This window comes from Megalops cyprinoides, chromosome 19 (genome assembly GCF_013368585.1).
Source record: "Megalops cyprinoides isolate fMegCyp1 chromosome 19, fMegCyp1.pri, whole genome shotgun sequence".
NCBI lineage: Eukaryota > Metazoa > Chordata > Actinopteri > Elopiformes > Megalopidae > Megalops > Megalops cyprinoides.
Genome location: NC_050601.1, coordinates 16,904,668 through 16,921,722, shown reverse-complemented (window position 1 = coordinate 16,921,722; position 17,055 = coordinate 16,904,668). Strand labels below are relative to the sequence as shown.

The following is a 17,055-nucleotide window of genomic DNA, read 5'->3' as shown; positions in this document are numbered from 1 at the left end:
AGCTGTTGTTATTGCATGTGGTGATAGTCAGAGTTCTGTGGCGGTGTGTCAGGGTTTCTATATGCAATTTAATGTGAATTACATGTATCTGCAGCCAAAATGGTACTTGGCAGCCATTTATTCTATCATCATTTAGTTGACTAATGTGTAGCAATGTAAGTTTGTTATAATTAATAGTTGTACATTGCTATCATGCAGGAATGTTTGGTTTCATGAATCACTGAAAATGGATACACTAAATTATAAAACCATTGTTGGTGAAAGGGTTAGTTAGCATGTAGGCTGGGTAGCTAACTGCAACAGTATTATTATGGTATTTATATCACATAAATTGGTGAAAAACACTGATGGAAGGAAAGAATATAACTTCACAGAGATGCTAAGCTAAGTGTTATGAAAATGCGAACATAAAATGGTAAAAACATTTACTAACTAAAAAGCTATTGTGCATGAATGTCTTCATTTTACAGTTTGGTATTGCAATACATTTCCAAAGTCAGTCAAATCTGTCAGTAAAATGTAGAAAAACATTTTGAACAATTGCCCCTACTATCATAGATGGCCCTGAAATAAAAGCCTAATACTACATTGACTCCAGATTGGAGTGTCTTTAATTGATTTTGTGAAATGCAGCACATGTTTAAGCACACATAAACATGCCATTGCAATTGGTTGCTTGCAGCTGAAACCAAACAACCATAGGACCAGGTGGCATGCAGACTGGTGGTAGCTATGGCAGAATACCAGTAACAGTGTTTTCCATTTTCAGACCGGGGATGGCAAGACTACCCACCCCAAGGCACCAGGTGGCACTAAACCCCAGGCAAAGGCTGTTGGGAAGACACCCCCTCCTGGGGCACAGACAGGTGTGACCCTGCCTGACATAATTCACTCTGGATTCATTGCTGCATTGTCAGCATGCTGTCGTCATCCGCTGCAAGTGTCTGAATTGTTTCTTTCCCTGATTTCCAACACAGCTGCTTCAAAGGCAGAGCACAGGAAACCTGGACCTGCAAAAACTGACAAAGGTAAAGGGTTCTCTGAGGGGTCTGTGACTGTGGCTACAGTCAACCCACAGCTTTGCTATTCATACTGGCCATTTCAAATATTGTTTTTCATCTTTACCTTACACCTGTAATTAACTGAAGGTTCTTGGTTCAACTGTATCTGTCAACAGGATCTGTTGTTGCACTAATTCTTCCTGTTTTATTTGTCTTTTACTTTTCGTCTAAACTTAATTTATCTAGGATAGTCAACTGAGACGTCATTCATCATTTACAGTTATGTCCTGCCGATTATAAACATGGTAGCGCGAAGGATCAAGCTCATCAAGTGCAGGGAGGGTTATTAGGATGTTCGATCAAGAGCCAGGGTGAATTTGGCCACAAAGTGTCAGGTCTGACTCAGCGGCACCGCCAGCTTTCAAAGCAATTGCTCACTCTTCCCGTCCCGTCCAATCAGATTCTCCCAAGACGCCCGACCGCAGCGGGTACAGCAGCCCCAGCACGCCCAAGTCTCCCTCCAGTCGCGCCAGCGCCCCCGGGCAGCCGCAGGCCAAGGAGGTGAAGAAGGTGGCGGTGGTGCGCACCCCGCCCAAATCCCCGGGCTCCCTGAAGAGTCGTCCACCTGTGCCTTTGGCCCCCATGCCAGACCTGAAGAATGTCAGGTCAAAGATTGGCTCCATCGACAACATCAAGCATCAGCCTGGAGGAGGAAAGGTAGGACAACCTGAAGGCAGTCTGACCGTGCTGTGCCACACTAACAGTCTCCCCTTCTCCTGACCTGGTCCTGTTTGCTCTGCTGGCCACGTTCCTCTCTTACAGTCTCTCACACAGAGCAGGTAGATGGCGTATCTTTATATTAGTGCACACGTTTAAATGTTACATTGCAATGACGGTAGTATTATGGGCTGTTCAGATGGTGTGGGAGTTACATGTTACCTCAGAGTGCATGCAAAAATCAAGGCTGTGGGGACACTATAAATAAAACATTGATTATTAAGTATTGCTATCAATATTAAAATTTAAATCTCAAATCTCAAAAGGAAAATCCATTTAAATCTCAAAAATGCCCTAATAAACATGTTAAACCATAAACCATTTTTGAAATTTTTGCTTGTTTAAAAATGTAGCAGCTGTTATCAAGACCATTAATAACTGCAGAATTGTGAATAGCTGACTAGCTAGGTAAAGCACAGACAACATGCTTTTCAGAAAGCTGAAATAGCATTTCTAAGCTATCCAACGCTGACTATGCTTGCTAGGCTTGCATAACTCGCAATAAAATAAAAATAAAACATTAAAATAAAAGGTATCAGCAAGCCTTCTTTGTTATTCTTGAGAGAGCTAACAATATGATTGATTAGCAAGATAGCTACAACTCAGTTTTATATACATTTTTTTATATAAGTCTTGTTGTTTCATGTTGTTATGCTAACTGGGCAGTTCTGCCTGTTTATTGGCATTCTTCCACAAATGGCTTTTAGTTGAAATATCTAACTACTTACTGCACAACTAGCTATTCTGGGAAGTCCACTGCATTGTTGCCTATTCCTCCATTCTGTGGAAATTACTCAACATTCCAATGATAAAAGGTGAACCTTGAATTCTCGCACTGCCAGCAGCGGTGTTTTCGCCCTGTGCCTCCTAACTGGAAAAACAAACGCGAATGTTTACTGCTTCTAACGTTTGCACTTGCCGGGTAATACAAACACACAAAGTCTGTATCAATAGCTTTCATCCTGGATGGTGCATTTAGGATTGCCCTTGTATGTTGCCTGAAGCATTAAGTATTAAGCATTAAGCTTAAGTACCTTGATGTATTTTGGATTCTATGTACTAGGGACTGTTTTATTGTAGTATACTTGGCTTGCGTCAGATTGGACAAGTTAATTTGTGGTAGGGCTCGAATAGTGTTATGCTCTCACTCACTGGTTGGCAGTGTTGTTAGCCTGGTCTGACACTGTTGCTTGTTTAAATTGAATGGATTCACTTATGTTCTATTGTCCTGGAAGTCGCTCTGGATAAGAGCGTCTGCTAAACGTGTGTAATGTAATGTAATGCATAGACTGTAATTAAAGGCTTAACCATGGGCTTTGCTATGCAGTCTTATATTTAGGGTTTGGTTGGGTCATCTTTGTGGCGTGTACTTGGTAACTCCACTTCAGCACATTCAAAGGCATTAAAATACATTCAAATACTAATTGATGATTTCCAGAAATTAAAATGAAATTCAATGGCAATTAAGAATTTTGATTGAATGAATGGAGAGCACAAAGAATTACGAATTTAATGCCGTAGAAAGCAGGGTCTCTGTTGCAGCGTGGCTGCATTTGGCTGCTGGAAGAATAACGTTCTCACCCCCTGTCTTTTCCTCTTTCAGGTGCAAATACTCGATAAGAAGGTTGACTTCAGTAACGTTCAGTCTAAGTGTGGCTCCAAAGCCAATATCAAGCATACCCCTGGGGGCGGCAATGTGAGTAGCCTATCTCATCGATGAATGGCTATGAGTGAGGTCTCAAGTCTTCCAGCAATTTCTGGAAGATCTCTGACCAGAACTGTAAACATCCTAGGCTAATTCCTGCACCTTCCCCACATAAGCAGGATTATATAGCAACCTACCATCACCTGAAAGACAGCTATTTTGACTAATAGAAAATTTCTTTAATTTTGCACTAAACGACAGAAACATTTTCCTGAAGAAAATTTATAAATAATTTTAATAGGTGAATTATAATGAGGTCCTTAAACATAGGGAGGTTTTTTTCCGAAGTTATATGATACCACGGTCTGGCATCCAAAATAAAGTGAGACTATTCACTACTAGGTTCACTGTCCAGTGTGGGCAGTGACATTCCTCCGTGTTTTTCCCCTGTAGTGGCAGTGAACTCAAAACCAGTTACAGTTCAGTTTTCCGCCTCCTTAATCAGCGCGGTCCTCACTGCAGCCCTCCTGCCCTGAAAGATAACACTCTCTCACCTCTCCTCTGCCTCTTCCAGGTGCAAATTCCTAATAAGAAGATCGACTTGTCTAATGTTCAGTCTAGGTGTGGCTCCAAAGACAATATCAAGCATGTCCCTGGAGGTGGTAATGTGAGTAACTTGGGGATGAACTCATCACTTGGTCGTGAGTCTTCCTACAGTTATGATCTGACTCAGCCCTGGCCAAAACTTTAAGGATACTTGGTCCGTTCCCCAGCTCCATACCAGCTTAAGAGTTTCAGTGAAATCCCAGAGGAAATGTGGAGTTTTAAAAAGGTTAGCACATCGGCAGATAATCACATATCAGTTGTAAAATGTATCTATTTATTTCATGCTTACCACCAAAGCTGATGGATTGTTCTTTTCCGGACAAAGCTCTGTCTAGATCAAGGGTGTCAAATTCTTGCAGGGGTGTGTGTATGGTGGTTTTTGGTCCAGTCTTTTCTCTTAAGTATTTTATTAATCTAGGCATTTATTCAATTTAACTACTTCCTATTTAGATTTCCACAAATAATGGAAATCACAGCTAAATAATCACAGCTAAATGTACTTTTGTAATTTATTTTGGGAAATGCACAGGTGTGAATGTATGCTGACAAATAATTGGACCAATTCAGCCAGGGAGACTGGGTTAGAACAAAGCCCACTGTACACACAGCCATCCAGGAACAAAGCTGAACACTCTTGGCCTAGATGAATGGTCATTTTTCAATTACAGGCACAAAATGGCTGAATTCTGAGGTAATTTGTAATGACTCATTTCTCCTCATTTACTTTTTTTCAAAAGAAGACTTCTCTCAGGGATTCATGTCTTTGAGTAAATGGTAAATAAATAAGTAAATTTAGGGATTTAAACAATTTTTTTTTTTTTTCACAAAATGGGGAACTAAAGCATAAGCAAATTTTCTAATAACTTTCCTTCTGGGATTAAATGTGACCCACTTAAACTGGTGGTTGATGCAACTATCAAACACGCTATTCATACTATAATATGATTTTCTGATATAGCTGTTAAATATGTATAGTTCTTTTGGGTAGAATATCCTTACAGTTTTGGCCACAGCTGTCCGATCCATCCAGAGGTCCAACCAAGTATTTTAAAGCATTCAAATGCAACTATCATGTTTAAAGCAAAAGATATAAATTCTTTATGCTATTGCAGATGAATTCCATGCAAGGTCTGTAGGCAAATTATAGTTACATTATCAGTTGCCTTGAGAGAAAAAACGTTATGAGCTATACACTAAGGTACTTAAATGCCCCCACCTCTAATATCTATTACTCTAATAGTGTTGGTGTTGATCAATCAGAACCCACTTACCCACCCTTTCTTCAGTTACCTCCCTCCACCCCACAGTCAGACGCATTGTAGAGTACAGCTAATGTCAGCGAAGTCATTTGTATAGTCAGCAGCTGTTCGTCAAGGCTTTTTTTTTACTTGAACAAACCACTCTTTTGTAACAGGCGCACTCGCTGGGCAGGCTGTAAGTAAAGATTGATCAAAGTATATTTTGCAAAAGTGGGGAACTTAAGGAGGATGGAAGCTCAGAGACACAGTATTTGATATATTGTGAGGGCCAGTCTAAACTAAGACATTCCACACCTACAGTACCAGTCAAAAGTCTGGACACACCAACTCATAGCTTTTCTTTATTTTTACTATTTTCCACATTTTAGAATAATAGTAAAGAGATCAAAACTATGAAATAACACAAATGGAATTATGCAGTGACCAAAAAAGTGTTAAACAAATCAACAAATCTTAAATTTTAGCTTCTTCAAAGTAGCCCAAAAATATTTTCTAAAATATTTTTTTTTTGGAATGAAATTCGTACATAGCCATCAATGTCACTATTTATATTTGTCTAAGAAACAAAGGACAAGTCTTTAGATCAAAATGTTTTTGAATGCATGTTTCCCATTATCTTAATCAGGTGTGTCCAAACTTTTGACTGGTACTGTAAATCTCTCCTTAGGTTTAGGGGGCTACATTTATAGTGCATCCTGATATTTTACTGTTTGAAGTCAGGAAGGCTGACTCACAGCTGTAAAAAGCAGCAAATTCTGCAAATGATCTGCATATCATCCCAGTTACTTTGAATGCTTTAATTTGGAAATCTCCCCAGAGGACCCAGATCCAGGTAAAGGCAGGTTAGGGAACTGATGCACTGTGGAACCAGGGGCCTGATGCATTGGAACCCTGATACTCTGCTGCATGAGCGCCTATCTTACAGGGAGAAGAGTATCCCTGGAGATATCTCTCCTCTGGGTGTGTGTTCGGTCTATATGTTTAACAGCTTAGAACTGTGAAAATGCCCATCTATGACACCCCAAATGGTTTCCATGCCCCTGTGATGTGGTTACGATCCAGTGTCTGGTTACTAAACACACAAAAATGTTCATTGTGCTACTCCTTGTGTTGCATGGTGTGACTGGTGCAAGTAGTTTGAGTAGAATAGAACCCCCATTTCATTGTCAGTGTTTCTATTGGCTGAAGTCAGTGGCAGGGTTCTTCCAATTGGGAATTGCCATGTATTGTAGACCAGCCAGGCTAAAGCTATATTCCACTGGGCTGGTCTACATGTCCTGGTAATTACTTGTCCTTGTACCCTGTCTGCTGATGTAACTTTCCATTTTGGCCCCTACCCCAACTCTACCATCACCCTCTTGAAAAACATTGTGAAGTGACATTCAACCTCAGTAAAACTACTGATTATTTTTATTGTCAGAGAAGATACCCCTGCAGTGGTATACCAGTGTGTAGTGAGCAGCCCCTCCCCCTAATCTAGCGAGGCTGGATGTGATTAGTGGTTAGCTGTTGGATTCGGGAGGGGTTGCTGACCTCACTCACAGAAACACAGAGAGCTGTTGTGTTGTGCTGTGTGTTTTGAGGCCCGTCCCCAAACTCCTGACCCCTGGCCACTGGGGAAGGGTAATGGGATTAAAGCAGCGGGATGACGCTTTGTTCAGCTGTGCTGGTGTCAGGTTTCCACACTGATGCAGGTGTGTGTGTGTGTGTGTCTGTGCGTGAGCGGTGGATGGCTTCCTCTCAGTTCTTGAGGTGACTGTGCATGCTGGACAGTGACACTGAGACCTAAGTTTTAGTCCATATAATATATGTATGTGTATATGTACAATGAATAGAATGCGCTGATGCTTTTCATGGCAAAAGATTGCTGTTAGGAGTAGGTTTCTCCTCCTCAGTTCCTAAATGGTATAGGTATCGTTATGATGATGGGAGAAGTGAAACACTGAAACAAAACAGAATCCTATCTTCTGTCTCAGTGTAAAACACAAAACCACATCCTACCAAAGGAAGACCTTGATGTGAGTATCCTACTTCAGGGCTGAAGGAGAGCAAGCTTTACCTGAACACCACTCATCTGTAACAGATAGCACTTGTGGGCTAAAGCAGGCGAAGGCAGCCTGCCACACAGCAAAAAGTTAATGCTTTGATTAATGGAAGTTTCAGGCAGTAATACTGTTTAACTTGTGCAATAAAAATAACAGGGTGGCTGACAAGATGTGTCATGGGGAAAGTATTTCCTGAATGGAGCTTGAATATTGTCTCCTGAATAATTTCTAATTGAAGTTTCAGAAACTAGCTTTGATTTGAGTTTTGCCCTGTGAGGGATGATGCTCTATTGCAGCTGAGGGGTTGTGTCAGCCTTCAGTGCGTGATGAGACTGGGCATTCAGAAAGAACAGCTTTTGATTCAGAACTAGCCTGAATGCCACTCAAGAATGTGGCCAAGGTGCTCTCAATCTGTCATATGCAACAAACATAATTTCTTACTGTGACATAGCTTTGTATGAGCCCAAAATGTGGGATGCCTGTCTGCTTTGTACAGATTAATTGAATGTATTTTGCTTTAAATTGCACTATGTACTACAGAGACAAGTTTTGTCCATATGTTATTTCATTGAGCACCAATTACAGGCAGTTTGGTTTCATGTACGGAAGCTGTTGGGTGCTTATTTGCGAGTGCTCACATAGTGTAAGCCAGTATAAAGACAGTAAGACAGTGTAAGAATGGGGAGAGTCAAAGTAAACTTTGCAGAAGACAGCAGCATTATGTTTTGCTTTTTGATATATTTTGAACTTTAATTAACCCTATCAAGGGAATAGCCTTTAACATTTTAATTGTAAGTTCTTTTTCAATTTTAGCTGCTTATAATGCCAGTGAAGTGTCAGATGTATGTTAGAGCAGGCTTACAAATATGGTCATATATAAAGGCAACCTTTTTGCATTTCTTCTGTATTTAACTGTATATTACTGATATTGTTCACTGATTACTTTTATGTGTTTACCAGGAGCAGGTGTTTGATTTTTCAAATGTCACTTCCTTCCTCCATCACTGATTTCGCTGATCACTGGGTACCTTGTTTCTTGTCACTGCAAATCAGAAGGGAGAGTAATCATCTTCCAAAGACAAATTCCTCAGGGAAAGGGAGTGAAAAGAAATCTAAAGATGCTGAGATCCAGAGAGTCCAACTGTCTCTCTGACTGTCTCGCTATGGCGGGGTGGAGGGGGGAGGGGGCTTGCGTTTATGCCTTTGAGAACCATCTTTGGCGGTCTGTATCGATTTGTTTGAATTACTCAGAATAATCCTATTAAGATTACGCAAACCTGTTAATGGAGATCTTAACTGCGGCAATGGTGGTTTTAAATTTTTGTAAATTGTCCTCATTTAATTCTGATTTCTGCAAGAGCACTGCTGTGAATCACTATGTGCTACAAAATGCTGGCATAAAATGGCTTTCTTTTGGCTCCATGGGAATTTGTCATGGTGGTTGCACTAATCTGTGATTTTGCCCCCTCACAACCTACAATAAAACTTAACAGGCAAATGCAGGAAGCAAGTCCTGGTGCCCTCGCATGTGTCTTGCCTGCTCATTGGAGAAACCGGGGTGTTCAGTCACTCATACAAGAACAATCCGTCAGTAATTCTCTCCTTTTTTTTTCTCCCGTCCTTTTCCTGTTTCTTCCCAGGTTCAAATTGTTCACAAAAAGATTGATTTGAGCAATGTGCAATCCAAATGTGGCTCTAAGGATAACATTCACCATAAACCTGGTAAGTGAACTGCCTTGTTTGTGCCACAGTGGCCAAAATAGTGCTTATCATAGTTGAGGGCAGAGGTATGTTTCTTACTAACGGCAGATAGCGTAGTATATACCGTTTGATTATTTTCATTGTAGCTAGATATATTGTAAAAAATGTATGTAATTTTGAGAAATTCTGTATAACTGCTGATATACTCTTTAGGTACTGCATGATAATAATCAAAAGTGACATTGTGGTCAAGCACACTGTATGAAGACAGTGGAGTTGAGCAATGAATTGCCATATACAGTAAAACATGCTTAATGCATTTAAGTAGGTTTTATATCTGTATGTTCACATTTGTGGTGTAAATGGGAGTCACATTTACTGTATGTTCTCTTTCCTTTCCCTCACCAGGTGGAGGCAACATTGAGATCAAAAATGAGAAGCTGGATTTCAAGGTGCAGTCTAAGATCGGCTCCCTTGACAACATCGGACATGTTGCCGGCGGTGGCAACAGGAAGGTAAACAGCTGGGAAATTTCCGTTAACTGCAGACCCAGACAGCATTACACCATGTGCAGGGACTTATTTTAATAAAGTGTACACCTCTATCATCTGTTGTATTGGGACCAAACCTGTAACTCTGTTGATGACTGAATTCCCACTCAGTGAGCTTTTGGAAAGACGACTTTCCCAAACTCAGTTATGGTTTTCTCCAATATCAGATTTAATGGCTTTCCAACTGTGGCAATTCTCCAATTCTGGTTTCATGGCACAGCTCTTCTTGCTTGGCTGTCACTGTCACGCTGCTGCAACAGTTTTACCCAAAGGTAGTGCAATTAATACCTGACATTTATTTGATACATTGATAAGACATGACATTTAGTAAACATTTAGTACAACCCTTCCATTACTCAATATTTTTTCCTATAAAATGGATTAATCAACTTGTAATTCAAGTAATTATTGAAAATAGTTGTTTTGTGTTGCTTTTATGAATAATACAAGTTGACCCTCAGATGAGGACATGCCCTGTGTACGTTGAATAGGCACTTTGCATGCACAGTTAGGTATGAGTCAGTCAAGATTTTAAACCCTGCTTTTTCCCCACTGTCATTCATTTGTACTTGAAGTCATGATTACATCCATTGTTAGACACCTCCCTGAATTCTCAGAGTGAGAACTGTCACAATCAACTGTGACCACATGCACACACACACACAATCAGACCTGAGGTGCACCTGCAGCAAAACTCAAAGCAGAGAGAAAAAGACAGTAGTTCCCTTAGCAATAGCAACACTGGCTGCCAGACTCCCTGCCTTCCTTCTCCTTCTCTTTTTCCTGCCTGGCACATTTGGTTATTAATCTTTCATACTGTCTAATTTTCCATTTTTGATTTTTGCTGGCTTCCCGCTTTTCTTGCACCTTACTCTGAGCCACAGCAGTGAATTCTGGGGTTGTGGAGGGGGTCATGCTTGAAGGTTTGAGAGAACAGATCTACAGCTCCTTGTGTAGATACCCTTACTAATGTGGGATTAATGGTCCATGCTGTACATGACAGGTATCTACAGCAGGTATACCTTTCCTGGGTGGTTTCCACGTTTATGCACTAAATGATTCAGGCATTTGTTTAACCTCATGCCCACAATCTGACCTGTGGCTCCAGTAAGTGCAGATTCCACCTCCTCTGCCTCACGCAGATTTCATTTCATTTATTTCATTCATTCATTAGATGACTCTGCTCTTGTTGAAGCCATTCCATTTTGTTCTTTCGTTTTTTCGTGTATTGATGACCCAAGTTTTCTGCTCACACCATGCTGGGTGTTCATCCTTAGAAAGAGAAGGGGAATGAAGCGGCGGGGGGTGCCACAGACCCCGCCCTAAACGGGGGTGGTCTCAGCGCAGCCCACACTGACAGCTCGCAGCAGTCACCTCTAACCCCTCCCTCTGAACCCATCCTACCTGGGGAGCCCCCCCTCACAAATCAGGTCTCCAGTAAGTACACCACCAGCACTACGACCAACGCCCCCCCACCCATGAATCAGAGAACACAAGAGTGCAATAAAGAGAAAGGATCTAAACTTGGCAGAACAGCGTACAGTCGTTATTCATTAGTTCTTTGCTCATTTGCAAATTTGACTTAATTAGTTGATTGATCGCTGACCCAGAGACCATGGTAATTGGCAATACCTCAGGGACACTTGGCAGGTTCTGTAATTATTTGCAGGTGCCATTCTGTTTTGAGCTTGAAAGGAGAATGTACTTGTTCCTGCCATTTCAAGATGTTTTTAAGATCTATTATAAAAAAATGAATGGTAAAAATTTCCTGTTTTTGATATTTTTTGAACCGTTGTGTATGTGTAGCAAGTTTTCCTACCCCGAATTGACACAAACAGTATGTTTTACAGTGGATATGATGGAACTGTATGTTTTTAACTAATAATAGACTTAGAGAACTAGCACATCTTGAATGACTCCCATCCGAGGCAACCGTGCAGTAATGCCTGCTTGCAAATACAACACAGACGCCCCTGTACATATTCTGCTTGGCCTCCATTATCTGAAACCAGGCCAGGGCAGTACATAGATTTTATATCTTGCTTGCCGGTCATGTCCAGAATCACAAGAGGGAGCCCTCAGTCTGCAGAGTTCAGAGCATCTGCGGACTCTGCAGCAGGTTCCCGTTTCCCAGCTTATGTGTGTACATGTGGTGAATTCCTGGCATGCATACGATCTTACCAAGGCTATCAGCTGAGACCAAAGCTACTTCCCAGCAAAATGTTGGTTTAGTGAAACCCGAATCCATGAATCACTGAACCGAGTCTTTTAAGGTGAAACATCTTCAAAGATCATTAAAGCTCTTGTTGAGCATATGTTTATCCTCATGAAAAAAAATAGTCTGTAAATATATAAAATTTAAAATATAAGGAACACATCTCAGAATATATGGAATTTATTAGAATATGTCAGTTATTGCCACTTTCCTTGTGTTCATGTAGAATTTGCTAATTGCACAATGTATATTTTTTATTTACATATTCATTGTATTAGATTTTTTGCTAAACATATATTACAGGGGAAATTATATTAAACTGAGGAATTGTAGGTTGCAGATGCATCATTAGAACCAGCGCTGTTTTCCATGTTCCTCCGCAGTAAGTCATTAATTCCTCTCCGCTCCCACCCCCCCAGATTGAGTCGCATAAGCTGAGTTTCCGCGAGCAGGCAAAAGCCCGCACCGACCACGGAGCAGAGATCGTCTGCAAGTCCCCCACCATTTCAGCGGACGGCTCGCCCCGTCGCCTCAGCAACGTGTCCTCCTCTGGCAGCATCAACATGACAGATTCTCCGCAGCTCTCCACGCTAGCGGACCAAGTCTCCGCCTCCCTCGCCAAACAGGGCCTGTGATCCCCTGTTCCCGATAGGATTCCTACTGAGTGAACAACAGAACAAAAAAAAAAAGAAGAAAAAAAACACCCCCCCCTCTCTCTCTGTCTTTCTTTCTCTCTCTCTCTCCCTCCTTCCTTTCAATTAAGCCGGATTTTCTAACTGGGCTATCAGAGCAGTCCTCCCTTTTTATGCTCTCACCGATCAATTTCTAGGGCATGACAATTAGAACCCGATTTTAAAATGTCCATTGCAGTAAATACGTTAGTAATGCTACTCTGTTTGATACCCTGTATGAATATGTTAGGGTGCATTGATCCTCCAAATTTACAGTTCAGTGTCGGTACTGCACAGACTCCTCCAATAGCTCCTTGCATAGTGTTAGTCTCAACATCAGTCTGAGGTTGCTGGTCATCATATTATGACTGTTATTTACAACTCTGGTTTTGTATATGTTGCAAAAACAATTAACTCTCAAAAGTAATTTAAGTCATATTACAATGCTAAATGAGTATGACCAAGCTCGAGCGACAACCTGAGGTAGGAATCATTAAACTAATTCATCACTGAAAAGCACTAAACGGCCTGTGAAGAGAAGAATGATAACTATTCCAGTCAGTGCGAAAATATAATCAGAAATTAGAAAGAAAATCATGCCTAGATGCATATGACAAAAAAAGGGCAGTTATAGCCATTGACAATGGCGCTTGTAAGTTACCGTACTGAAGAAGGTTTTACTTTTGCTTGTCGCTACATTTTCAAGCCTAATTGAGTGAGGTGTCAAACGTGTCTTACATGAATAAATAATTAATTATTTAGTATTGACCCAACATCACAATGATTCTCGAACTATACCAAGTTCTCTATTAATTAACGCCTTTAAAAAGAAACCAATTTGATCTCAAAATGGGCCCTAACTTAATGTTTTCTTCTTAATCCTGGTCATCATGAACATCAACAGTGCCGTTAATGTCAGATTTGGTGTTGAGAGTGCCAAATAACCCTCTGCAGTTTCACTTTGGGGATCTGATCTGAATCTAGAAAAAAAATCATGAAGATATGTAGGGAGGAAGTTTTACCAATATGATGATCACAACAGAAGATATTTTCCAACTAGGAGCTGATAACAGGGTTCTTTCCTCTGGCTTTTTTACATAGCTTGGACGCTTGCCAGGACAGTGGCATCTCGTTCCCTTATTTTAAATAGAGGCATATGGACAGGGGTCTGTTATCTAACCGTGATTCAGAGAAGTGAATGTTGGAACGCTCCTGGCAAGATGTTTCCAGAACAGATTGGCTGTATTTAATGGAATTAACAGTGGGGAAAGCAAGTGCACAATTTGTATCAACCTCTTAAACAGATAAGCAGAATGCTATGTGGATTTTCTATAATGCAAGTCACTTGTCCCCAGAAAACTGTCCATTGAAAAGCTGGCAAGGCTGTAAAGCTCAATTAGCGGGAAAGCCTCCTGCATTTATACTTTTATAGTTGAAGGCTGCATGTCAGCTCAGAATTCGGAGCCTGTGTCCCTCGGAGAGCAGGTTTGCTGTGCAAGTGCCGTGTCTGTGTCTATACACAGAAACACACTTTGGGCAGCATTTTGGAAATCTGTCAGCACAGAGCATAACAAATTCTTATGCTTACTTCCACCTGTAGTCTGCTGTAGTGATCTGAGTATTTAATACTCTCCCACCCATTTTTAGATTTTTGTCAAAGCCCATATAAATGCTATGTAATGATATGTACACTGATTAATGACATGGGATTGGAAAAAGTTGGTGTATTGTATAGAAATATAGCTAGAATACAGTTAGGAAGCTTGCTACCTTGCACATAGCTAGCTAGCAGGCAATAATGAGGTATGCTTCGAGTGCCGTCTACCTAGGTACTCTGTGCTACCTTTATTATGGGCCTTTTCACCGATCTAGCTAGCTTGCTAACATCATGCAGCATGGGTATCAGACAACGAAAAAACAAGATGATTTTCATTAAATTGATAACATTGATTCTATGTAGCTAGCTGGATTAATCTAGATCTAATGTGACAGTTCATTTAGCTTAAAAAAGTTTTAGCTAACAATTGCAATAGCTGACCCACTGACAGACTGTAAAAAGTAAATAATTGAGGTAAAATGCTAATTTATGGTAAAATACATAAGTATATTTTTAACAAGCAACACAAAATTTTAGAAATTCACTTCAAAATGATTTAATTCGGTTTATCTCCCCTTCAAATGTGTTTAGAAAATTACTTATTCACTAGCTACTACTGCCGCATTCTGTTTGACATGCATAAAATTGCAATGGTCTGCCGTGCTTTTGTGGTTTCAGTTTATCATTTCACATCATTTAATTAATGGGATTCAAGGATCATGGGGTTAGAAAGAAAAATGTGTGGTTACCATCAAGGGTCTGGGTGTAGTCAGAAGTGTACCACAGTTATGAATCCCATATTTTGAAATCGAATTGTTGTTTCACTGTAGAAAAGGGAAAGATGGTCACTAAGTTAGTAGAATTAGACACGCTGTGAATTGTATCAGTTTTTTTTAACCAGTTAGAAAGTACGTAGCTGTCCATCGGCGACTTATTGCAATATTAGGACAAAAAATGTGTGTTGTGGGTTATTAACTTTGACATTAAATGGCAGTTGAAAGTTATATTTTCCTGATAATATCGATTTGTCACCATTAAGTCATTGTGTGGGATATGGATATTTGGTGGCATCTGTTCATGAGGAGGCAACTGTTGCAAAACCCAATTTATAAGATGCATACAGTAAGACAGTCTGCATTTAATAATTATGAAATCCAACAAATTTTACATGATATCAGTGAAAAAGAACAAGGGGCTTGACAGAGCAAAGCAAAAGGAACTAAGGAAGTTGAGTAATTTGTTGTGAAGATTTGACTTTTAAAGAAAGCAAAGATGTTATTATAAGTACAAGGACATTTCCATCACTAATGGTTTTCATGGGACGCTATGGGACATGCCAGTGACTTTACCTTTACCAAAAAAAAAACCCTCAAACCCCTTCCCTGACAGTTCTTAACAAGGAAATTAATATTCTAAACAATCAAAGGAAATATGAAAAACAGTTAGGGCTTAAAATTCAGCTTATGTTGTGCACCTTTTTTGCCTAATAGTATTCTGTGGATGTGAGATGTTACTGATATTAACACTTGATTCTAATTGTGCCTGCAGGCAATCTTCTTAAATTATTTTATTTCCATCAGCGCTCTTCTGTATATTCCTTTTTAAGGTGATTAGTCCACACACAGGACTCTTTTCAAATATCTGACAAGTCTTGACATCTAGAAAGGACAAACTATCTACATTTTCTTCTCTCTTCTCTAACATGAACAAGGACATAAGTGTGTTAAATTGTAATATACTTGAAAGAAAGACGTGCTACATGAAGGACTGGATTAATAAGAAGTGTATGTGTCAGTCAGCTGAACAATTGAGTAAATGATGAATTAGTGTGCCATTGCCAATTCTGCACCGTTAAAGAGACTTCCTCTAGGACACAGTATTCGGTAATGTCCAACCCCTTTTTAGAAAGATGACAGCCTTCAGCGTTAATGGCGGATCTGAATCCCAAGTCATTACTGTCCTCTGGACCTGCTGTGCTCTCCACCCAAAAGCGCCGAGATGCATAGCACTGCTCCACGGCTCTTCTGTCAGGAACTCCCCTCTAAAATGGCACAATAATACACATGATCTCACCCAGATTCATGGGACACACAACACCAGGCTCAGGTCCAAGCAAAGTCAAAAGGAAAAGCCTATAAGTCTTTCCGTAACTTTCTTCAGAAAGCCCAATGGCTGTGCAGTGCGATTTCTTTGAGTATGACGAGAACTTTTTTTTGGTAGAAATCACTGCGCTTGTAGCAAGGACTAAATAGTCATGCTAATGTTAGTTGCATGCATACAAGGTAAATTATAGTGTATACTGCCTTCTCTTCCCCTGATACTTTCAGTGTATCCTGTAATCTTGATGCCGCTAGGATATCTATGTAAAAGTAAATGCGGATAGGAGTAAAACCTGAATGGCAACCCGTTGCCTTCTTGGCATAGATGGTAACATTTGGGACTTGTTAATGAAACTTGCCTAGGGTGTATCTGATTGAAATGGCAAAATAAGCTTGGGAATGAAGACAATGTTTTAAGCATGCAACACATCCATTAGCATGTTAGCCCTTTTTTCTTTTCACCAGTTTCACCAAAATCTCAACATCTTGATCTGTTACTGTCTGCAGTCTGTACATTACTGAATCAGATGGGTGTTAATATAGCTAGAAAAAGAACGTGGACTGTGTGTTGAGAAGCTGTATGTTAAAGGACAGGGTATGGGAATGTTTCAGTCTTAAACAGTCAAAGAAAAACTGGTATGGGAAGTCAGCTCTGTCAAGCTTTTCAGTGTTGTACATTTTATTTTTCGCTTTTACCTCTTGGAAGTTTAGAAAAGGTACTGCAGTTCTGATCTCATTGACTTTTTAGTTGTAATTTCCTGTTTTTATTGCGATTCTTCATTCTAGCTTGGCAATTGTGATTGTCCATATCGTAATTGTGCGTTTTATTAACTGGTTTACACTGATACTCGTTGCTGTAAACGTGCATTTGCAAATAAAGTCGGTATT

General features: G+C 40.2%; 1 protein-coding gene across 6 annotated transcripts in view; it reads left to right on the top strand.

The window, feature by feature from the left end:
• The window catches only part of maptb (microtubule-associated protein tau b), a 42,371-nt gene extending 25,316 nt beyond the window's left edge, over positions 1 to 17,055 (top strand). For 3 of the 6 annotated variants that reach the window (XM_036553509.1, XM_036553505.1, XM_036553508.1), the window contains 8 exons: positions 770 to 866; positions 978 to 1,028; positions 1,462 to 1,718; positions 3,382 to 3,474; positions 3,998 to 4,090; positions 8,974 to 9,055; positions 9,443 to 9,549; positions 12,220 to 17,055. In XM_036553509.1, the coding sequence (XP_036409402.1) occupies positions 770 to 866; positions 978 to 1,028; positions 1,462 to 1,718; positions 3,382 to 3,474; positions 3,998 to 4,090; positions 8,974 to 9,055; positions 9,443 to 9,549; positions 12,220 to 12,435 (996 nt within the window). In that variant the 3' untranslated portion in view covers positions 12,436 to 17,055. Of the gene's footprint in view, positions 1 to 769; positions 867 to 977; positions 1,029 to 1,461; positions 1,719 to 3,381; positions 3,475 to 3,997; positions 4,091 to 8,973; positions 9,056 to 9,442; positions 9,550 to 10,862; positions 11,023 to 12,219 lie in introns of all 6 variants that reach the window. The other 3 variants (XM_036553506.1, XM_036553507.1, XM_036553510.1) reach the window with 3 other exon arrangements.